This window comes from Euprymna scolopes, chromosome 1 (genome assembly GCF_053919585.1).
Source record: "Euprymna scolopes isolate OS-2025 chromosome 1, ASM5391958v1, whole genome shotgun sequence".
Lineage (NCBI taxonomy): Eukaryota > Metazoa > Mollusca > Cephalopoda > Sepiida > Sepiolidae > Euprymna > Euprymna scolopes.
The window spans coordinates 23525166-23550910 of NC_136482.1; the positions used below are offsets into that span (position 1 = coordinate 23525166).

General features: G+C 35.4%; 1 protein-coding gene across 2 annotated transcripts in view; it reads right to left on the bottom strand.

Moving 5' to 3' along the window:
• Positions 1 to 269: 269 nt before the first annotated feature.
• LOC145286431 (sin3 histone deacetylase corepressor complex component SDS3-like) overlaps positions 270 to 25745 on the bottom strand; it is a 59401-nt gene continuing 33925 nt past the window's right edge. Inside the window, exons 6-9 of one of the 2 annotated variants that reach the window (XM_080135372.1) lie at positions 25194 to 25289; positions 23203 to 23377; positions 8620 to 8704; positions 270 to 1696 (exon numbers count right to left, since the gene is read on the bottom strand). In XM_080135372.1, coding sequence (XP_079991498.1) covers positions 1601 to 1696; positions 8620 to 8704; positions 23203 to 23377; positions 25194 to 25289 — 452 coding nt within the window. In that variant the 3' untranslated portion in view covers positions 270 to 1600. The remainder of the gene's footprint in view (positions 1697 to 8619; positions 8705 to 23202; positions 23378 to 25193; positions 25290 to 25745) is intronic. The other variant, XM_080135413.1, reaches the window with a different exon arrangement.

The window sequence follows — 25745 nt, forward strand, 5'->3', positions numbered from 1 at the left end:
AGTTCAACAAGATGCACTTGAAGGTCATGGTTATAACGGCTGAAATGTGAGAATAACATCCAAGATGTAACAAAAACCTCAATGTGCGAAGTTCGAATCCAGTTTGTTCTGCAAAAACACTTTCATCAAACCCATATCTGACCTTGTGTCTAACCTGGAGAGGAAATAACACTCATTATGTGTTTTTTTATGAACCCATTCCCAACAATGCAGCAGAAAATGCATTAAAGAGAAGAAAGAAGAAACTTATTATAAAACGGTTATATTCAGTAAATGTTTTTGTTTATTAGCAAGTTAGGAACAAAAAAAAAGATCCCAAGAAGGGAAATAAATATTAATATAAAAAAAAAAAAAAAAAATACAGAACATTTTTTTAGCTTTAAAATGGCGTTACTTAAGAAAAAGAATTTGAAGAGAACTGGATGTATAACAAGCAAATTAAACTGCAAACAGAAAGCAAAATGATTTCACATTAACCACGTACAATCAGAAGGTTCGTTGATATAAAAATAAGTTTAATAATAATTTTGGCGATAGTTTTAAAGAACAGTGGAAAATGAAGAACTCTAAAACAAAACAAAAGTGATCAATTTGTGATTCCACACAAAACCAACCATAACAAAATGGAACAAATCTGTGTCAGACATAAACGCAAAACAAGAGCTCTTCAATTATACAGGGTTCTCTTAAAATGTTCAACCATTTAAATAAACATCTTTTTCTAAATCATAAGATTTTTTTTTTTTTTTTTTTTTACAAATGAATTTTCATTTACAGTTCTAAGTTTTTGAGATGAAGTTTGATTATTTGATTTATTCGAATTCGTAGGACTACTGTTCTCAGGTTGGGTGTTATTTTCACAAAATTTTTGGTCGATGTAACCTCCAAGCTTTTTCATCTGTTGAACCTGTGAATCCTTCTGCCAGATTCCCAACTGCAAACAGAGATACCTGAAGAAGGTTGGAAGCGACATCGACCAAAACTTTGGGAAAAATAACACGCAAGATGTGAAAAGATGTCTAAGGAATTCGAATAAATTGAAGAATCAAAATTTTTTCTTTTTTCTTGCAATAAATATTTCATCCAATGTAAATTAGTTTATTGGATTTCTGTCCCATCAGAATGTATTTATTTTATTTTTTTAAAGTAAAAGAATTTTGTCTAACGGACACCAAATGTATCACATGTAGTTTCCTTTGTGGGCAAACTAGCCGCCACCTCCTCGGATTTCATCCTGAGAGAGAGGACAACCTGTCCTGTGCTGCTCATGTGGTTCTAAGGCTTGTTGACCTCACATGGAGGGTGAGGGGCCAGACCCCCCTCTCCAGTTTTGTTGCCTGCCGTTGTCGATCACCCACTAAAACCAACAACAGAAGGCATAGCACATCAAAGAAGTAAAAAGAATTTTTACGTTTCAATTGTTTTTTCTTCTTTAAATGTTCGTTGAATTCAAAATGTCATTCAAGCCATACATATTTTTTGAGGAGGGAGTGTGTTGATGGGTTAGTTTGGAAAACCCAAACTGCAGTTCAATTTTTCATGTCATCTCATAGTGAGACCAGGTCGTTCGTCTTGGTCGGCTGCTGGTCTCTGTTGATAGTCACATGGAACGGCGTCGTAACATGTATTTCCCTTTCTGAAGCTGCGACAAGCAGATGCGCAGTTTGCTGTTGTTGTCGCAGCGCTTCACCCAGATCTGAAAGGAGACCAAAAATAATTTAAGCATAAAGCCAATCTTTCCTTGGATTACTCAGAAAATTCCACCCCATTGATTCTAACATATTTTTTACCATAAATGAATACAAATTTTTAGACATTCATTATATCAATCACTTTTTTTCTAGAAAAAAAAAAAAAAAAAGTTTGAAGTAGAACATTAAATTTAAATGCGTGTAGAATGAGAGACTTTGATCATATCCCTATTGAAAGAATGGATTAAAGTTATCGAGTTAGTAGATATAGAACAGTTGAGGTAGCAGATTCAGTTGGGAAGGAGAAGGTGAAAGAAAATCTGGAAGGAAGTGATAAGGAAGCATTTGAGAGAGAGAGGAATAAATAAAGTAGGATTGTCAGACAAATTTGCAACTAAAATGCCAGGATTTTCCAAGATATTTTTTTATATTTCAGGAATTATACCATATAAATTCCAGGATAATTTTAATACTTGATAACATTAGGATTAGATTAGCTTTACTATCTCATACTTTATGTTTGAACATGTTGATTTAGAAAGAAAAATAAAAGGCCACTTTTGGTTTAGTTTTACTTTCTTTAAACAAAAATTGGTTTGATTTTTATTTGGAAAATTTCCACCAACAAATGAATAAAGTCTTGGTATTAGTTCAGATCAACATCAGCAGCATTTGATGTACATTGTTGAGGTTTTATAAATTCAGCCAGATAGGATTGGTTACGTAACAATCACTACAGAAAAACAAATGAACACATAACTAAAGAAATGGCAAAAACACTAGAGGATGACCTCCAATCTGTAGTGGAATGGGGACATAAATGGATGGTCACATTCAATGCTGCAAAGACTCCTTCAATAATTACAAGAAACCTTCTCTGCCACCAATAGCAATGGCCAGTGACTCCCTGTCTGAGAGTACATCTTTCAAACTGCTTGGCCTAACGTTAACAGGAAACATGAGTTGGAACAATTATATTGAAAACATTGCCAGGGCCGCTGCCAAAAAGGTAGGCTCTCTCTATCGTGCTAGAAAACTACTGACACCTGAAAGTATCCTGTACTTCTATAAGGCCACCATTCGCCCATGGATGGAGTATTGTTGTCATATTTGGGCTGGTGCATCTGCTGCTAGTCTCTCGCTCCTAGACAAGGTTCAAAAGAGAGTCGCAAATCTGATAGGCCCTGAACTGGCATCTAAGCTTCAGCTTCTGTCCCATCGACGAAACGTTGCATCCCTTTGCCTGTTCTACAAGTATTTTAATGGTGAATGCTCTGATGAACTGCAGACACTTGTGCCTCCATGACGTAAACACCCTCGACAAACCCGACAGGCAGCTAAATCCCACCCCCACACAGTAGAGATCCCTAGATGTAAAAGATCCTTCTACTCCAGTAGTTTCTTCCTCAGAACTACTAGACTCTGGAATTCCATTCCAGGTCCCTGCTTCCTTAACTGTACTGACATGCAGAAGTTCAAGTGTAACGTGAACTGACATCTTGCTGCCCAAATCCCAACATAGTGCCTAAGTAGTTGTTGGTTCTGATAGTAGCCCCCTACACCAAAGTGGCAATGTTCCTTGTTTGGGGTGAAAATGTAATAATAAAAAAAAAAAACTTAAAAAAACTGAATAGAGATGTAATATACATACATGTATACATATACACATGTGGACGGAGTAATTTCAGGGAACTTCAGCCTTTACCAGTAGAGTGTTGCTCAGTGAAGCAAAGGAGATGAGAACTCAAATGTAGAGAAAGTATATGTGGAAAGAAAAACTATAATTGTTCAGCAGTTTTGTTACCTTGGTAAAAGCACAGGAGGGACAGATGATAGTACAATTGCAATGTAACGATGTTGTATGCCTGGGTAATATTAGTTCACTTTGCTTATGGGCTAAGGCTTAGGTGTTTGACACAAGGTTTAAGAAATTCATTCCTTTCTCCAAAACCCGAGAATAGTTTTTTGCTGACATAGTGCACAGAAAAGAAATTTATCTATGAAGATGTTGTCATTGGGCCACATATTTTAGGTGTTGGACCACCATATAAGTGATGGGAATTAAACTGAAAGATGGAAGGGCATAGCTGATAATACAGTTAATACAGTTTCTTTGGAGCAAATGGGTTCGAGAGAGAGTAGGAAAGAAAAAGGAGAAAGAGAAATATGATTTAAGATAGAGAAAGAAAAGAGAAAAAAAAACATGATAGAGGAAGAAAAGAGTAATCTCCAAACGACAGAGGAGGAAATGCTAATCTCAAAGAGATGGTGGTTGGAATTAGAGTTCAATAAAAACACATTGTGTTTTAAAAATGAGGAAAGATTTGTTTGTTGGCATCAAAGAGTACGCATTGCTTTGGGCTCCTGCCCAGGGCCAGAAACCCCCCCAGAAGAGTTAAGTTGAAAAGCTTTTGCTCCTGACTAAGAAGCTGTCTGAAAACACCCTGCATCAAGAAACCTGAAGAATTAACTTCCCTTTGTACAAAGTGTAACCTGAATATCTTATGAATAATTATTCCCGTTTATAAAAATGATCTCAGAGTTATTAATGAATTGTTTGATTTGAAAACCCAGTTAATTACATCACCAACACTACAGCCAACCATTCACCAAAGCACCAAGAACTCAACCACAGCATCTGAAGACGAATGAAAAGCCAGCGTCCTAAAAGCATTGCCATACCGACTGAGGGTTATGTGCATCTTGTGCACTGAGAACCACAGCAGTAGTTTCAGTGACAAGTGTCTGATTGCATTTTTAAGGGGTCCATCACTAAATGAAGTAAAAGATGTTGCCACAGGGACTTAGAGTGCACATTTTCTTGCTTGTATGTATGACTAGACCCTGCCCAGAGTGGTGTTACAGCAAGAATCAGATGATAGTATGATTTCAAAAATTAGGATGGGATGAAATATGTTCAGAGAGTTTCTTCTTATTTACCAGTAGAGAGTTACCGCTGTCAACTAAGACATACGTATGCAACCGGATTGACAGTTACTGGCTGCTGTTTCCGACTGGTAGTACAGGTGCCCTAACTCTTTGATAGCGCTTAGAGCGGCTGCTCCATCAACAGTTGTATAATATCGGGATGTTTGCAGTGCCATGTCGCGCATGGAAAGGGACCCTGCACTCATCCCCGGTGGGCTTTCCTGAGGCCACAGTCCTAGTTGATGGAGGGTCAGCTGATGGTCTACTTGTGATGCATGTGTGATACTCTGCATAACCTCCTGTTCGGCTCCCTCTAACCTAACTGAAACTCGTTAAAAAATATGATGACAGTACAATCTAAAAATAAGCTTAAACCAGGCTTAGGGTCAAATAAATCCAACTTGCCTCCTCCCTTGAGGCTTGCATTCACAAATATCCGTGGGCTTAGAACTAATTTAGCTGATGTTGAAGCATTTTTTCTCCTAACAAATACCCCGGATATCTTAGCACTAAGTGAGACTAACCTACACTCCTCCATCCCCTCTAACTACTTTAACATGTCTGGATATCTCCCACTCTGCCGTAAGGACTCTGACAGACATATGCACGGACTTGGAGTTTACATTCGTAATACCCTTCCCTTGACTAGAGAAACAAACCTAGAAACGGATGATCAAGACTTTATGTGCTTTAGACTAATTATGCAACACAACATTAGCTACTTTTACTTTCTCTACCGCTCTCCCTCGACCCAAGACTGCACCATAATAAACAAAGTATCTGACAGCATAGACACAGCACTCTCCTTCGACACTAGCGCACAAGTACATGTATTTGGTGACTTTAATGTCCATCACAAAAACTGGCTTGGATTCTCTACTTACACAGATGCAGCGGGCAGCGCAACTCATAGCTTCTCACTCCCTATCACAAATTGTTACTTTTCCACCCCGTTTCCCTGATCAGGAAGAACAACACGCATCACTTTTAGATCTGTTTTTGACCACAGTTCCTGATGATTGTATAACGAAAGCAGACAGCCCACTTGGGAACGGTGATCATGCAGTGATAATGGTTGAAATCGCCCTAAACTCTAGACCCAAAACTGAAGAGCCAGTGCTCAAAACAACGAGATATTATAAAAAGGCTGACTGGGAAGCCATCAGAGATCTTATCAGAGACGCCCCATGGGGAAATATGTTTTCTCTTCCTGCTGAACAGTATGCAAACGAGACCACTGAATGGTTCAAAACTGCAATCGAAGCGCATGTTCCCATGCGGAAATTCTATAGCAAGCTCCACTCTCCCCAATGGTTACTTCGACTTGCGCAACTGCCATTGCTCAAAGGCAGCATGCATTCCGCAGGTTTAACCAACATAAGTCCAGTTCAAACAGACAGAAGTACATAGAAGCTAGAAGTAACGTTAAGAAAGAAATAACGACAGCTAAGAGGGAATTTACGGAAACCACTAAAAAACGCATCGAAGCACAAAAACTAGGAACTCATGACTTCTGGAAAATCTACAACAGTGTAGTAAATAATGGGCAATCAACAATTCCCCCACTAACCAACAATCACGAGGTTGTTTGCTCAGCAACCGACAAGGCTAACATGCTTGCCAGTCGGTTTGCCTCAAACTCCACACTGGACCCTTCCAACAACCCCCTACCTCAATTTCCTATGCGGACAGACGCCACGCTAGACGATCTGAAAATCACCCCTGCTCAGGTGCATGCTATCATAAAAAACCTTGACACTTCAAAAGCATGTGGACCCGATCTCATCCCAGCTGTGCTATTAAAAAAGTGCTCAGCCGAAGTAACTCCAGTTCTCTCCAAACTCTACAACAAATTCCTTAATGAAACTTGCTTTCTGGGCTGTTGGAAAACTGCTTCTGTGGTACCAGTATTCAAGAATTCTGGCGAAAGAACTGACCCATTAAATTATCGCCCTATTAGCCTCCTCCCACTTTCTGCCAAAATATTTGAGACCTTAATTAACCATGCTCTAGTCCAGCACCTTACAGATGCTAAACTTCTGACCGACCAACAATATGGATTTAGACAAGCCAGTTCAACAGCAGACATTCTCACTAATCTCTGAACGCATATACCATTCACTGGACAAAGCGGGAGAGGGCAGAGCGGTAGCTCTAGATATATCTAAGGCTTTTGACAGGGTATGGCATGAGGGTCTCCTCAGGAAGATTAGATCATACGGTATCACTGGTAGAATACTTAACATAATTAAATCCTTCTTAGATAAGAGAAAAATCCAGGTTGTCCTCGATGGTCGTACATCTAAACAATATGATATAAATGCGTGAGTGCCCCAGGGATCTATCCTTGGACCTCTACTGTTCCTGATATTCATAAATGACCTCCCCGACAAAATTGCCTCTGAGATGGGTATATATGCTGATGACACCACACTCTATAGCAGGCACGACAGGAAAACAAATGAACATATATCTAAAGAAATGGCAGAAACACTAGAGGATGACCTCCAATCAGTAGTGGAATGGGGACAAAAATGGATGGTCACGTTCAATGCCGCAAAGACTAAACTGGTTTCATTCAATAATTACAAGAAACCTTCTCTACCACCTATAGCAATGGCCAACGACTCTTTATCTGAGAGTACGTCTTTCAAGCTCCTTGGCCTAACATTCACAGGAAACATGAGTTGGAACAATTACATCGAGGGCATTGCCAGGGCCGCTGCAAGGAAGGTGGGCTCTCTCTCCCGTGCTAGAAAACTACTAACACCCGAAAGTATCCTGTACCTCTATAAGGCAACCATTCGCCCATGTATGGAGTATTGCTGTCATATTTGGGCTGGTGCATCGGCTACTAGTCTCTCGCTCTTTGACAGGGTTCAAAAGAGAGTCGCAAATCTGATAGGCCCTAAACTGGCATCTAAGCTTCAGCCTCTGTCCCATCGACAAAACATTGCATCCCTCTGCCTGTTCTACAAGTATTTTAATGGTGAATGCTCTGATGAACTGCAAGCACTCGTGCCCCCACGATGTGAACACCCTCGACAGACCCGACAAGCTGCAAAATCCCACCCCCACACTGTAGAGATCCCTAAATGTAAAAGATCTTTCTACTCTGGTAGTTTCTTCCCCAGAACCGCTAGACTTTGGAATTCCATTCCAGATCACTGCTTCCCCAACTGTACTGACATGCAGAAGTTCAAGTGCAACGTGAACCAACATCTTGCTGCCCAAATCCCTACATAGTACCCCAGTAGTTGTTTCCCCTGATAGTAGCCCCCTACACCAAAGTGGCAATGTGCCTTGTTTGGGGTGAAAATGTAATAAAAAAAAAAAATTAAAAAAAAAAAAAATGTGATAATGTATAGAAATAAAACGTGGTTAATGTGGGTTGAGGATGTGTCACATGCAGAGAAAAGATAGGAAAATGATACAATGGTTGTACAATGTGAGTCTTAAAGACAGATTTGATCTGAGGATATGAAAGGAAGATTAAATTGGAATAATACAGACAAGAGAGTGTTGGTTTGGTCACATTAAAAGAATGGATGAGACTACCTGGCTTAGTAGCTGTAGAACAGTTAAGATATCAAGATCAATTCTTCGAGAAAGACAAGGAAAACATGGAAATTACAAAACTTGAGAAAGTAGGATAAATAAAGACCCGACCAGAATTGGAAGCCGATTTCACCCAACACATCTGACGAGAATGATTATGACTGCGACAGAGCCCAAAACAATTGCAAACATAGCTAAAGGTCTGCAGAAAAGTAAATAGGATTTTTTTTATGAATGGAAAATAGAAGTATAGTCAGCTATTTTTCGACTCATTCTGGATGACTTATGGTATTACCATGCACTTAGATGTGTAATTATTTTGGAATACCGATTGCATCCATCTATTACTTTGGGTTTAACAACTAAAAAATAATCGACATCAAGAAAGGCAGGGAGATAGAGAGATAAACATCCTCAAATCCATGCCAGAGATTCTACATACCTCTACGGTGCCAATGGTACTGATGATTCCAGTAATTTTTTCAATGTCTTTTATTTCTACGAACACGGGTTGTCCTTTGTGAAACCTTAAAATAAAAATAAATAAATGAGGGATGGACCAGAATCTATTATCTATCCAATATTAAAATATTGAGAATTCAAAAAATTGTATTTAAAAAGACTAAGTAGAATTGGTAATTTGTATTATTCAAACTATTCAAAAATAAAATTCAAGATGTCCAAATAAACAGAACAAGTAGAAATATTGATCTTTGGAATTAGATATTTTTTCTTTGATTCTTTAGTGAAACCGAATTTAAACCAGATTTAAAGTTAAATAGTGACAAAAAAAATATTTATTTTGAATTCACACAGGTATTTTAAGTCAATCTCTGTAAATTACAAATCAATATCGACTAAACTCATCACTATCATGCAGAGAAATGATACGAGAATGATACAATGGATGTACAATACAACAGAATCCGACTCAAAAAACTGACAGACAAACAACGAAAAAAAAAATAGAATATTTAGCTTTGATTTGGATAAAAATTAGAATTTCCTTCCATATTCACACTTTTATGCCAGAGAAAAAATTGCCTTTATACTCTGTCAAGTTCAAACAGCGTTCCATATATTATAATTATTTTTCTTCTTTAACTTATCTCAAACAAAGCTGCAACTGGGAAGTAAGGCGCTACCATAGGTATAAGATGCATCTAAAGTGGAAAGTTGTGCAGCAAGATGTTTGTTCACATTATATTTAAATTTCTGAATATTGGTACAGTCATGGAAACATGGAGCAGGGAAAAGATTCTGAAGGCAATCGTATCTGTAAGCATCGGAGAAGATAAAAATTGAAATAGAGGAAGATTAAATCTGGACAATATAGGCAAATGTGTGCAGAACAGGAGACTTTGATGGTATAGTCATGTTGAAAAAAATGGATGAGAATTCTTGGGTCAGTAGGTATGTTGAACAGTTAAGGGGCAGCAGATCCAGTTCAAGGAGAACGTGGAAATGAGTGATAAAAAAGGACTTGAGAGAAAGATGATAAAGACCTGATCTATTTATTTGTTTGGAGCCATCCAACATATGCCAACATGTAAAATGAACGTTAAACTGAATACGAGGACAGTGAACAGGAATATGATAATAGTGAACATAATATATAAGTTGTTTGTTGGCTCTTAAGGTGGAGTTGAGGCGAATCACCAGCCAATTAGTTACATCTCTGTTGTCGTGCATGCAACCTTCTTGTTGTTGGATAGTGGAGGAATTACTGATTATCCCTTTCTAGAAATCACAAGTTCCTATTTTTGCGATTCTATGCATTTCCTAATTATTTCAGTATGCTTATTTTGGCTATTTCTCTCTTACAATGATTTCTAGCATCTATGAATTTTTGCCTATTCGTATTTGCCTTAAGACATACGAACAGGCAGAATGCAGGCTTCTTTGTGCAATGACAGCTGCATAATCTGTAATGAACCGTGGGGGTGAGTGGAGCTTGCTATAATGCTTCCATATGGGAACATGTATTTCAATGCCCGCTTTGCATCACTCAGTTGTCTCATTGGTACACTGTTCAGCAGGAACAAAGAAGATATTGGTCTATGGAGAATCTTTGATGCATTTTCTAATAGCTTCCCAGTCAAACCTTTTGTAGTACCTTATTGCTTTGAGCAATTTGCTCCTCACCTTGGGGTTAAGATGTAGTACCTTATTGCTTTGAGTAATTGTTCCTCACCTTGGGGTTAAGATTTAAGTGTGATGTCAACTGATACCACTAGGTGGTCTGCGTTTCCAAGTGAACTGCAGGCATTAGTCACGCAATCCTCTGGTATCCTGGGAGTTATCATGGTGAAGTAGTTAGAGAGGATTGAGGAGTGCAAGTTTGTTTCACTTAATGCTTAAGATATTCGCAGAGTTTACTAAGAAGTAATAATAATAAGAATAATTAACGGATAGTCTAATTTAACAGCTAAATCTGACACCCAAGATCGCCATGGGCATGGAATATGTGCCTACATTAAGGATGGCTTCCCGTGTGGCAGGGATATCTCTAGAGAAGATCCTAATTTACCCTATATGTGCTTCCGGGTTGCACTTGATAACACCACTGCATTTATATTTGCCCTCTATAGGCCCCACAACAGCGGAGTTACTATCTTTAAGAGCATATCTGAGAAAATAGACCACATACTGTCTTCACATCCCTCGGCTAACATCCACATCTGGGGTGACTTCAACGTCCATAACGTGGAATGGCTGACCCATTCAAATAAGACAGATGATGAGGGGAGGTTTTGTTATGATTTTGCCATTGCTTATGACCTCACTCAAATTGTTCGCGAACCCACCCGTGTGCCCGATACACCCGGTCAATATGCAAGCCTCTTAGACCTTTTTCTCTCAACTTCCCCTGAGCTATGTTCATGTTCCGTTCATTCTCCTCTAGGATCCTCCGACCACTCCGTCGTATCAGTTAAGATAAAAACGAAATGTAAGAAACCCCCAGACGTACCCCTCCACCGTACTGTATACCGATACTCTATGGCTGACTGGGATAGCTTCCGTACATTCATATCTGATTTACCTCTGCACTCCATGTTTAAAAAGGATGTGTCCTCTATAATATCAGATCTGACCGAATGGTTAATTGTAGGCATAGACTAATTCATACCATCTAAAAAATTCCAACAAAAACCTAACAGCCAGCCATGGTTCTCCCCAGAATGTGCTGCTGCTATCGCGCACAGAAATCACTTTTTCCATAGCTACCAACGTACTGAGTACTAATGCACGGAGACTAAAGCTGCTTTCAGGACTGCCAGCAACCACTGTAAAAGAGTAATAAAAAATGCAAGAGAGCTATATGCTCAGTCTGTTAAATCAAAGGTAGCTGATCAGCGGCTTGGATCCCACCAGTTTTGGCAAAAAACAAATAGGATCCTGAACAGAAGTGTGCATTCTATCCCAACCATTATCAATGGACCAGAGGTCATCTCGTCAGCGTCAGACAAGGCCAAACTATTTGCAAAGAACTTTGCAGCTAATTCTACCCTATGCGACGAAGGCTATCAACTCCCCATATTTCCTCCTATAACACAGAACAAGCTAGGTAACATACAAATATCCGTGCATGAGGTCGCCAAGCTAATAAAGAACCTAGATTCCAGTAAAGCAACTGGCCCTGATGGCATCCCAATTATAGTGTTAAAAAAGCTTCAACCAGAACTTGCTCCCATACTTACAAAACTATTTAAGCGCTGTCTTAAGGAGAAGTGCTTTCCGACTCCCTGGAAGACCTCATCAGTTTGCCCTGTATTTAAGAATTCAGGTGATAAGTCATCTCCCTCTCAGAACAAACCTATAAGTCTCCTGTGTGTTATGAGTAAGTTGCTGGAATCGATATTAAATAGAGAAATAGTCAACCACCTCAGCAGGAATAACCTTCTTAGTGACACACAATATGGTTTCCGCTCTGCAAGATCTACCGCAGATGTGCTGACGGTTATATCCCACAGGATTAGTGAATCTCTTTACAAAGGCTTCCTTTCTAGGGCAATTGCTCTTGACATATCAAAGGCCTTCGACAAGGTATGGCATAAGGGTCTACTTCACAAGATTTCCAGCTACGGTAAAACTGGAAATGTTTTCTCAATCATTAAATCATTTCTCTCCGAGAGGCTCATAAGAGTAGTGGTAGATGGACAAAAATCGGAGGCCTGCAATATAAATGCTGGAGTTCTCAGGGGTCAATCCTGGGCCCAACTCTCTTTCTGATCTACATCAATGACCTCCCTAAACACATACTTAAATCATTCGTTGACATCTATGCTGATGACACGACCATCTACGGCAACACATCAAAGGCTGTAAATGACAAAGTTCTCTCTGATTCTCTCTCCTCTGATCTCGAGCGCGTGGTTCAGTGGGGGAAGATGTGGCTGGTTACCTTTAATGCATTCAAAACCAAACTCCTATTCTTACATCAACGCTCTGATCCCCATCTGGCATCAATTGTGATGGATGGCTCTCGTCTGGGTGAGGCCCCCGTGTTTTGACAAGCTTCTGGGTTTGACCTTTACTCCTGATCTGAAATGGAACACGTACATCAAGTCTGTTGCCAAGGTCGCTGGAAAGATGGTGGGATCCTTCTACCGCTCCAGAAGATATCTCACTACTGATGCAATTCTCTATATAAAAGCCAAGTACGTCCAAGGATGGAGTACTGTTGCCATATCTGGGCAGGAGCTGCTAAAAACAGCCTATCCTGCCTTGACAGAGTACAAAATAGACTTTGTGGCTTAGTGGGGGATGCCCTTTTCTCTACCCTTCAACCTCCCTCCCACAGAAGAAATGTTGCAAGCCTATCCTTGTTTTATCGTTATTTCCATGGCAGGTGCTCGTCTGAACTCCAATCTCTGATCCCCCCTCGCCAATCTTTCACGAAAAACACACATCTAGCTGAATCCACTGTCAAAAGTTTCCCCCACTCTTTATCTGTGCCTAAATCAAAACGCGGATTCCATGAACAAAGCTTCTTTCTTAGAACTGCACGCCTGTGGAACTCTGTTCCGTCTGCCTGCTTCTCACCGGACTACAACTTGGATGTGTTCAAGTCAAACGTTAACAAATTCCTAATGAACCGCCCCCTTAAGTAAACACTTTATCAAATCTCCACACTAACGTAATGTACTTGCAATAACCCTTATCCCTGAGTGGCTTCCGGGCCTTGATAATTGGTGATCACTGTGTAAAAAAAAAAAAAAAAAAAAAAAAAAAAAAAAAAAAGACTCTACATCATCTAGATTACTTCTAAGCTCCTGGATATTTGTGAAAGCGAGCCTCAAGGGAGGAGGCGAATTAGTTTTGTTTAGGTGGTTGTCTGATTAGATCTTGATATTTGTGTTACGATGATGTTTATGATAAGGGCTGTCCCCTTTTCATGTAAGTATATAAATAGAGAGATTAGTTAAAATGAAAATAAAATGAGAGAAAGCAGAAATCGAATCCTGGACATAGGTTTTATAGAACAATAGGTCTAAATGGAATGTCCAGTAAATTGTTAATTCGAATGAAATAAATAATAAATAAACTATTCAATTGTTAAAAGAATGTGGATAATAAAATATTGGTTAAATAAATTAGATATGTAGGTTGAATTCCTTTGTAAAACCATCAAAGAAAAAAATAGGTTATTGGGAAATCATAATGTTCGGGAAACGTGCGACTCGCGCATGTATATGGCACGTGAGTTTCGTCTCGTTGGCCGGACATGCATGGATTTCTCAATATAGGAAGTGAGAGTTAGTCGGTCAGAGGGACAGTCAGTGAGAAACTCAGAGAGAGTCTGGAGTTTGGAATTCGAACGTCTAGGAAGCGAGACGATCACTTTGAAACTAAAATGTGAAGCTTTGAATTCTTGATGACGAAAACCACGGCCAGTCGTGACGAAATAAACCATCATGTGTTTTATAAAACGTCGTCTTGTCTTATAATTCTACAAAAAGGTAAATTGAATTGTTATTATATGTCTGTGTTATAAAATGTGACATACACATCAGCATGTCTATACAATGTCTGAACAGTGAACACTATCTCATCATTCTAAGAGCTTTCTTCTTCTACACGTCTAAGGAATGAACATTTAAAATATAGGAATCGTAATAACATGAACAATCTGTCTAAGTCTCTTACAACAACATCTCTTTATCTCTAAGACTCTTTTAATGAAACCCCTATATTACATATACATAATTTGGTGTACGTGACTAGTCCACTCATGCAAGGGTGGGTTAAAAAAAAAAAAAGAAAAAGTTTTTCTTTTTCTTTTTTTTTTTTTTGGCGTTACCACGAAAAAAAAAAAAAAAAACAACGTTTACTAGACGATCACATAATGCGAAAAAGAAACGTTTTAAAAGGGTCCAAAATAATTAAAAAAATAAAATACCACGAAAAAAAAAAAAAAATTACACGATCACAGAAATGCGAACAAAAAAAAAAGAACAAAAAAAAATAAAATTGAACACACCCGAACACAGAGAACAAAAGATACAAGAAATATTAAAAAAAAAAAAAGAAAGAAAAGAAAAGGCCGATATGCCGTAAAAGAAATCCGTAGTAATGAATAAATTGTAGTAAACACAAGTCACCGTGCATAATTCATTGAAATGAATTCTTTTGTTTATGTAAGCACATACACACAACAAAATAAATGTGTCAGAAAATGTTTTGCGGGTCAAAGCAGCTTTGTTTAAAAATCAAGTGTCAATCATGTAACAATGTGTCAAAGTCCGATGTACTTTTAAAACTTGTGTTATTAAAAAAAATAAAATAAATAAATAAAATACACTATAGAAAAAAGAAAGATGCAGAATGAAATCAAATTTATGCATTGTAATAATTTTCGGCTTTTTGGTATGATTTAATTGTTCTGATCTTTGAAAAAGGGACAATCTTTTGTTTTGTGTCAACGGACTTTTGAAATGTATAATGTAACAAATTTTTATTATTTTTTTTGTGTTTTGTTGCAAAATTTTTAAATGTATTAAGGTATTTTCTTTTGAAAATGTGTTTTAAACAATATTGTAAATTTATACTTAATGTAAATGTTATTGATTTTCACAGCAAGAATTCAAAGTTATCAGTAAATATACATTAGATTTAAACAGTCTAGGAGAAAATAAAACTAGTTAAGACGTATGGTTGGCTTACAGATTCAGTTAGAATTTTAGAAGGGGGGGACAAGAATTAAAATTACGTAAACGGGTATTTAGAGTTTTTAGATGTGATAAGCCGTAAGAAAGATGTTTTGTTTTAGCATTTGGTTTTGTTGTTTTTTTTTTAGAGATTCTATAATTTTTCTCCAAGAAAAGTGACTTGGTAGGGATTGATAAGCACAAGATGTGTCCCTATTCGAAAAATTTGGGAACCTGGTTAATTAAGTGCTTAAAATAAGCTGGTTGCACGTAACGACTCCAAGCAAGTGGTAAGACTTGGCTTAATTAATAAACAGGCGTTGGAAAGAATACAAAAATTCTTAAGGGGACCAGTAAACCGATGATAGGTAGTCCCGAGGCAATCACATATAGCTTAATGAAGTAAGAGACAGGCAAAAATATGCCGTAGATTACGTAAGAAAGATATAACCTTGTATTTTTTTTTTTTTTTTAGAGACGCATGAATGTGGGATATATCTGCTGGATCTTGGAAGCTCTGGTGAGAGAAAAGAAAAATCACAAAAAAAAAAAAAAATCAAAAAAAAAAAATCGGGCTATTAGATAGAATTCAGAGCGCAATTAAGGTGTTGGGCGCAAAAGGTGTTAGTTAGTTAGGGGTGATATTTCTAAATCCTCGTCGAAGTTTCAGGAATCCAAGCAAGGAAATCCGAGTGAATCCGTATGAGAGAAAAAAAAGGTATATCTTAAACTTCTGAAGCCAACCACAAAGATGTAAGTATATGAGCTTTGGTATGTCCCGTATAAGATAGGTATAGAAAAAAACAAAACATATTTGATAAGACTAACCATGCGGAAAGAGTTGATCAGGACACTAGGGACGAAGGAAGTCAATTTCGAGAGAGGGGGAAACCTCTAGTCTGCAGCATATGGGTGGCTGGAAAGTAGCTGATGTGAAACATAGGTAAAGACCCTACACCCAAAAAGTAAATGCCAAGAAGATCAGAAAGGTTCTGATCTTATAAAAATAAATAATTGTGAAGTCGGCCGTGGAGGGCTGACTGAAAGAGATTCTTTTTTTTTTGTTTTTTTAGCCTGATCTTTCTAGCCGTGTGGTTGTGTAGATGTAAAAATAAAAAATGTACTAAATTTAAAAATGCATACATTTTTTTTTTTTGTGAAATATGGAAGGGAGGGATGTTACATGATAAGGGCTGTCCCCTTTTCATGTAAGTATATAAATAGAGAGATTAGTTAGAATGAAAATAAAATGAGAGAAAGCAGAAATCGAATCCTGGACATAGGTTTTATAGAACAATAGGTTTAAATGGAATGTCCAGTAAATTGTTAATTCGGATGAAATAAATAATAAATAAACTATTCAATTGTTAAAAGAATGTGGATAATAAAATATTGGTTAAATAAATTAGATATGCAGGTTGAATTCCTTTGTAAAACCATCAAAGAAAAAAATAGGTTATTGGGAAATCATAATGTTCGGGAAACGTGCGACTCGCGTATGTGATGGCACGTGAGTTTCATCACGTTGGCCGGACATGCATGGATTTCTCAATATAGGAAGTGAGAGTTAGTCGGTCAGAGGGACAGTCAGTGAGAAACTCAGAGAGAGTCTGGAGTTTGGAATTCGAACGTCTAGGAAGCGAGACGATCACTTTGAAACTAAAATGTGAAGCTTTGAATTCTTGATGACGAAAACCACGGCCAGTCGTGACGAAATAAACCATCATGTGTTTTATAAAACGTCGTCTTGTCTTATGATTCTACAAAAAGGTTAATTGAATTGTTATTATATGTCAGTGTTATAAAATGTCTTTTCATACACATCTCGACATCTCATATCTACAATGTGAATCAACATCAGCATGTCTACACAATGTCTGAACAGTGAACACTATCTCATCATTCTAAGAGCTTTCTTCTTCTACACGTCTAAGGAATGAACATTTAAAATATAGGAATCGTAATAACATGAACAATCTGTCTAAGTCTCTTACAACAACATCTCTTTATCTCTAAGACTCTTTTAATGAAACCCCAATATGTAACATTTGTTTTGGTCGTCATTAATATTTAAATATTAAATTAAAGTTACATATGAAGGAGTACCCTGCAGAATTTAGCATAATAATAAATATGAAATCAGCATTAATTAAAATATCATATTTAAGTGTATTTTACGACCGGACAATGCTGGGCGGCTTGCTAGTACACACACACACGAGATGTTTATGTTGGGATTAATTGGAGATAAATACATAATAGAGAATTCAACCGGGCATTGCTATTTGTTCAATTGAATGGAAGAGGAATAAATGAAGAGTTTGAAGTGATAGTGGATGAAATGAGAACCTAAGCAATTAGTTGCAATATTGTGAAGAGAGTCGAACAGGAAAACGAAATAAAATATGGGAAATAAGGTGATAAAAAGAGGAAGAACCTGAGAATTAAGTGTGCATTGAAGAATCAGTATTAAAATTTCCGTTTTTGGAAAAAGCAAATGTAATTTTTTTTCCGTTTCTCTTTTATCAAGATTCACGATTGCCGAGTTAACAGCGCAAAAATTGCTTGTGAGGTTTCTTGCCATAATAGATTTCAGCAATAAAAAAACTGTAGGTTTAAATTTGCTTCGCTTTGAAATAAAGATTTTCAAAATAGTTTCATGTTTGTCTTAATAGTTCAATTAACATCGCCAACTTTATTCTTACACCAGACTGCACAATAACGAAACGAGTTGAGAACATGTTTTTGCATGAATTGACATTAAAGATGAGAAAAACTATAATGAAAACCACTAATAGTTACAATGGCTTTGATGACAGAAGAAATTTTATTTGGACTATTCTGGTGTATATTATTGCGCATTAACTTAATGGAAACTGGGGAAGTAAGATGTTTGTTCACAAGACATTTACATTTTTACATGTTTGTACGGACATGGGAAAAAAAAAAGAGAACAAAGAGGTATTTTACAAAGACCAACAAAAAACTTAAAGAAAAAGGTCCTTAATATTGTACAAAAAAATTATTAGGCTTAATTGATGACAATGAACAGGAATAGCTAAGCGATAAGGAGTTAGAAAAGCCAATTAGTTTATAACTGAACTGGAGTATGAATTTTTATTTTTCAAATTGTTTTATCAAATTAATGTTTTTGTGCACACAATTTTAAAGTTATAGACTACCCGTTGGGTCATTATATATATATACTAGCATGGGTGCCCGGCATTGCCCGGGTGTTTGGAGGTGTATGCTGAGCAAAAAAAAGGGGGTAATTTTTTAAACTTTGACCCCTATTATGACCCCTGAAAATTTATTGTTTTGGGCTCAAATCAAGTTATTAAGTTAGATCCATGTCCACGGAAGCTATATCTAAAATTTAAAGTGTGTAGACCCAAAATTGTCGGAGAAGTTTGGTAGAGTTCTCAAAGCTCAAATCGTTGAACTTTGACCCCTTAATCGCCAAATTTCTGGCTAAAAACCGATCACATAGATTTTTCCAAATCTCAGTACCCTGTATATCAAATTTCGAGTCTGTAGACTAAAAATTGACAGAGTTATTTCGTAGGGAAATGTACACAGACACACACACACACACACACACACTTTCACTTTTATAGATATATAGATTTAAAATTTGAGTCTGACAGAATGACAAAATTATATTGCAAACCGATATATTAAACAAACGAACTTCAAAGAGACAAATGAACACATAAGTAAAAACAATTTGTATTAGAAAACATTTATTATTCCACGTCTTTTTTTTACAGACCTGACGACTGAGGTTCGCTCTTAATAAAAATTGTTTTTTATAGTCTTAATTTTGACTTCCTTTTTCATAAAAAACTAAAAAAAAATCAAGAAAGAAAAGAAATTTAATTTTATTTTTTCATTAATTTCTTTCTGTGCAAAGCAATTCTTTCAAACTTACTCTGTTTCCAAAATGTTTTTATTTTATTCCCCTCCCCCTTCATTCATTTTCCTCCGCATCCTGGCAAGATTACTGTACACATAGATTCGAAAAAATAGTCAAAAACAAATATATAAATAAATGTTATCAAAGGCAAGATAAGTTACTTTTCTACCTAACTGGATATCTTTTTTGTGTTTTTATTCAATGTAATATATTTATTCAGCTCGAAAAACATACAGTGTTTACCGATGTGTTGGAAAATTCAAGATGGCGTCTCACACCCTCTTTAACACCGTAAGTTTGGGAAAAGGTGTTATAAATAAAAAACTATACAAAATACTATTAAAAACCCGCCGAATATATGTCAACCTATGTCACGGTAACATATATTGAGCGAGTTTTTAACAGTATTTTAACAGGGCACATCGTAAAAACTGATCCATTAATTTTCCTGAAGTAAAAACTATATCGTTTTTAAACTTTTAAAACTGTACATTATAAAAAGAAAACTGTTCGAGTGATTTTTTTTTTTTTTTACATGGGTGTCACCACTTATCAAGGCCCAGAGGCCACTCAAGGATAAGGGTTAATAGGTATACATTAGTCATTGTGATTTTAGCATAGTAAACAGTGGGAATTTTGTAACTTGGATTACTTGACTTGAAAAAGAAAACTGTTCGAATGATTGAAAATGAAAACAAAATAACAATGTAAATATATTGATAAGAAAAAAACAAAAACAAACGAAGTTTCCGTTTCAGGAACCCGAGTTTAATTTTATGTCGTAATCATTCAACTCGTTAGCGGTTTTATTCAGCGATTAGGGATAACCATACGACATATCTAATTACCAAAGCGATTTAAAAAAAATTTTTTTTTTTTTATTAAAACTAAACCTGTTTAGTTTTAATGAACCAATTTTTTTAAAGCCAACACTTTAGTTATTTTGAGAGCGTGCAACTGCACCCGAAAGGTTGATTAGGAAACTCCAAATCCTTTTATGACTCGGAAAAAAAAGGGCTTTTTATCGGCTTAAATGATAAACTAATGTTAAATATTAGTATTTGCCATCGATTCTGAAATAAAATGAAATCCTGACATTGTGATCATTTTTGCAGGTGTTATGTGCCAAATATTGAAATAAGAATGTTTAAATTCAATTATTGTAATTTAAGTCTTTAATTTTAAAGTCGATTTTATTTATAAAATATCTTTTTAGAAATCAATCTCAAAAACAATCTGAACAATAAATCTCTTTTGTTATGGCTAAGTTTTTGTCAAGGGTAGAAATTATAATAGACAAGTATTCATCCATGATGACATTTTACCGATTTCCTGGTTTACAGGTATTCTTGCTAAATTTCTTCGAAAGAATTGACATAAAAAATACTTCAACTAAATACGTATATTTCATGCAATAATGACTTTTGTTTCTTCTGACTTTTCCTAAACTAAACATAAAACATCGGTTAGGGTTAGTTTAACATTCTGTAAAAGTACCTTCCGTTTTTTTTTTTTTTTTTTTTTGTACTTCTGCAGAGAAGGTAAAAAACCGATAAAAACTGGATATATTTTTCGCGTTTTTATTCAATTTAACATGTTTATTCAGCTCGAAAAGAATACAGTGTTTACCGATGTGTTGGAAAATTCAAGATGGCGTCTCACACATTCTTTAACACCGTAAGTTTGGGAAAAGGTGTTATAAATAAAAAAACTATACAAAATACTATTAAAAACCCGCCGAATATATGTCAACCTATGTCACGGTAACATATATTGAGCGAGTTTTTAACAGTATTTTAACCGGTTTTTTATTTATTACACCTTTTTCCAAACTTACCGTGTTAAAGAGAGAATCGGCCGCCATCTTGAATTTTCCAATACATCGGTAAACACTGTATGCTTTTCGAGCTGAATAAACATGTTAAATTGAATAAAAACACGAAAAATTTGCCTTTGATAACATTTATTTGTTATATATTTGTTTTTTGGCAACTTATTCGAATCTATGTGTACAGTAATACAAACCCGAAATGAATTTAAGACCACGAGTGAAATGAGAAAAAGAAGTCAGCGGGTTTGGTTGCCATAACAACGTGACGGTAGTGAACGTGTGTGTGTGCGTGTGTGCGCGTATTTCGTGTAGTTTAGTTTCGTATAATAGTTTCGTATTTTTTTAATTTGTAAATAACAAGTTATTAAAAAATTAAACCCTTCCAAGATGGACAATAAATAAAGCCATAATATTTTATGGTAAAGGTAAGAGCGTAGAAACGATTGTTTTTTAGGAGATGTGATTATTGGATTAACCAATCAGAAATCGTCTGTGGCACACACACATCTCTGTTTTTATAGATATTTAGAAGATAGATATAGATATAGATATAGATAGATAGAAGATAGAAGATAGATTAAATGTTAAATAGATTTTGTAAATAGTACAGTTGAAATGATTAGAATATTTCCAATATGTAATAAGGTCGAGGTAATTAGTTAAAGAGATTTAATATAATGTGATATGCAAATGAGCATAAGTCATTCGATATGGGGGTTGTTTGTAGAATAGTATATAAAGAAATTAGGCAAAGATTCTTATGTCTCTTATAACAGAAACATCCTAAAATGGGTTCTAATGTTTCTCTACCAGGAGAGATCTACCCTCTTACCTCCTTTATATTTCGTTGATGGTGGAGAGCTGTACACACAGACAGAAACACACGAACCCTATTACTTTATAAAAATATAGATAGATATATATATATATATATATATATATATATATATTAGCTATGGAATTAATGTATGAGCGTGACACTTCTGACGTAAAGAAAATAGTTTTTTGTGAAATAACAGAAACATTTAAAATAAAAAAAGAATATAGATAGATTTCTATGAGTTGTTGTTTATAGTTGTTTATTTTTGAAAAAAAACAAAAAAACTTACAGCCATTGAATTATAAGTGGTTTGCCATACTTATAGGTAAATGTGCACTGAACAGATACCATAATACTTGAAGTTAAATTCAAATTTTGATATATCTTAATTTAAATGCGAAAAAAAAAACAAAACAAAAAAAAAACAACTGGGACGCTGAAAACGTACACAGTAAAACAATACATTTTATTGTCGCGTTGATGATTTGTAACGCAAATTAAAAACATTTTCAGGGTTATTTATTTATGTTGGTAGTGTAGAAAAAAATGTATGAATGTTTTTAAGGAACGTGTATTAAAAAACGGAGAATAAATTAAAATATAATAAAGTGGGTGAGTAAATTGCTGCTGTAAAATGCTCTTATGGTTGTCAACGGGTTAAAGTAGATTTATTGGTAAGAAAATTGCGTTTAACTTAAACGTAATACAGAAATGAACGATGAAAAAAAAATGCAGAAAGTATTAATTGTTTATTTGGATAATTTAAACACGAAAACAAACAAACAAAAAAAACAATTGGGACACTGAAAACGTACACAGTAAAACAATACGTTTTAGTGTCACGTTGATTATTTGTTTATGTACGCATGTGCAACCGGAAGTCGTAAACTGGATGTTGGGTTACAACACCCGTTAGGTCATTTGAGTTTTATAATTATATAGATTGTACCATGAATAAAAACAAAAAATTATTTAACAAAATTTTTTAAAAATTGCGACAATTAAGTTACTTGAGTGTCTTAACATTTTGCCAATTATTTTTGTTTTCTGCCCACAAGTTTTTTTTTAAACACATTCTCAAACAAATTTCAGCCTCAAATTATCTATCTTCATCTCCAAAATTAAAAAATGTCAAAAACATGATTAGATGAACAGAAGAAATCAAGTACAAAAGAAAAGCTTCCAAACCAAAATACAACAATAAAAAAACTAAAATCTTCATACACCCAACTATTAAAAAAAAGATGTGTGTGTGTGAGGGGGGGGGGCAATGAAAATTAGTGACAGATAACCAAAGATAACCTTACCATCTTTTGTCGTAGTAGAGACGGCCATCTTCAATTTTTGCTTCCATTGTTAGGCAGGATTCATTATTGTTTGTCGGGGACATAGGTTTCTTCTGTAATGGACGACCGGGCAATTTGTTAAGAGCTTTCAAGTCTTCAAGGATTTCATTTTCATCGAGGTAATAATTGAGCTGAGGTAAACAAAATTAAGGAACATCAATATTTATCATCATAGTCTTAGATTTTGTCATATTTTGCTTTTAGATGTCAAAGCATCAGGAAAAGAGCCTTAGTCTGTCAATCAGCCATAATTAAGTTTGAAATAATATTTCAATATTCACTTACAGGAAGGACCACGCACTATCTGGACTCTGTACCTGAGCTGCTGGTCTCAAATTTCTCCTATATTGAAAAATCTGTACAGTGTACCTACCTGTGACAGAAAAAAAAAATATTCAAAAAACATGTAAACTGATCAAGTAGTTTTGTAATAAAATCATTTTTAAGCAGACATATTTTTAGAAGGCTAAAACAATGCAGGAAATGTACAGTTGTGAGGAAATAAATATATTCATATATTTATTGCAATACTTTTTTTTTAAATATTTTTTTTATTATTTATTTATTTTTTTAATATATATTTATCCATTTATCTATCTGAATTTTGACTATGGGTGGTATTTAATTCCAAAGGTTCATCGTCAGTGGAAAAATAAATCCTCTCTGTAAGATGTAAATTGCAATTTACATCCTAGAGAGAGGATTTCTTTTTTCCCCTGACGATGGGTTATTACCCGAAAGGACCTTTGGAATTGAATACCACCCACAGTCAAAATTCAGGTAGATAAATGAATAAATATATATTAATAAAAAAAAATTATCATTCATATATTTATCTTCTCACAACGACTGTACATTCCTACACTGTTCTAGCCCTCTATTCTCTAACAATGCTTCAAGCAAACTACGCCATACTTCATTTTTAAGCAATTAATGAGAATTCATAGGCATTACAAAAATCTTGTGGGTTTGAATTTAAAATTATCTTTCTTGTTTAGATTTTTTTCTAAATTGTATCGTGAGAGATTTGCTCCTCAATAAACCATAGAATTTGATTTTCTTATTTAAAAATAAAACTACTTAATTTATAGTTTTTGGAATACATTATTTTCTTTTATTTTTAATATAGGGTAAATTCTGGGCAAGCACCATATCTGATTCTCAAAAGAAGCCAGGAAATCAATGCCAAAAACGGAAGAGAGTCAAAAGAGACACACAATGTCAATTTATACAAAGTTATCTTTCGCTTGTCACGAGGTGGCTGTGATGAAATTGCAGAGGATAAACATGCAGGTTCTCGACTCCACATTAAAATGAGACAACAAAGAACCGATTTACATATATACAAACAATATATTTATGAACAATGGAAAAATCATAACAGCATGTTGATGTGTGTGTGTGTATAGTTTTGATAAGTTTATTAATGTTGTTGGTGAATTCAATTGTTCAATGCAGTCCTTATCTCGAATATTTGCACATGCGTACAGGTGGAAATTTGTTCTTTGCGCGTGTATTTTTTTTTTGGAGCGATGCGATATCATATATGTTCATCGTTGTGCCAAGGTGAAAAGAGAAAGAAAGAAAACAGTAGTAGAGAGAAGGGGGAATTAGTGTCGCCCCGGCTGTTGAAGATGAGGTCAAAAGGGGTGATAATTTTTTTATTGTTTCCCTTTTACAATTTGTGTCCGTGCCACATGTGCAAACCTGATATAGCAGTCGTAATAGTTCCTATAAAAAATCTTTAAGTTTCATAGCACCACTTTCACTTATCAACCATCACAGGTTTTCTGATCAAAAACTAATTAAAAAAAGTGAAGTTAATGTAAACAGCAGAATCGTGCTACAAAAAAGTTGTACCACAGATTCATATAAATTGATGCATCGTTACATGCGCAGGTTTTAAACACAAGCATAGAGAAACATTTTTTTAATGTTTGTAAAAAGGATATCAGGAGATGGTTTTCTCCGTTTCTCAGGAAGTGGCAGAGGATCATTGGGTCGGCGCCGCAATTTACGAGTCATCACAGGTTTAACCTCCATTGAATCTAAAACCAAAACAAATTTCAATCCTTTATTATTGGACATGTCTTAAAAAAACACAAAAAAAAAAAAAAAACTATAGTAATCTGTAAAGTAAAAACTGGAGATATTTGGTATTCTCGGTTGAGAGTTGAACATCACTTGAGTACAAATTTTCAAGAATATAAATGCGTTCATTGTTAAATTCTTTATTTTAACTTCTTACTTACAAATAAGCTATTTAAATGAGTTAAATGAGCATGGAACCATTTCCACTATAATATACCCAATTCATACAACTTTTGGCTTTAACATTAACAATAATATTTAGTGACCTAAGCTCCACACAAAACACCCCTTAGCACCGTAACATATAACTGAGAAAACAGGAGAAAAAAAAATTTAAAAGAGAAAAATAATAAAACCGAATGATATTACTAACAGCAAGATGCCATTCATTTTTTTTTCTCTAAGTTTACCAT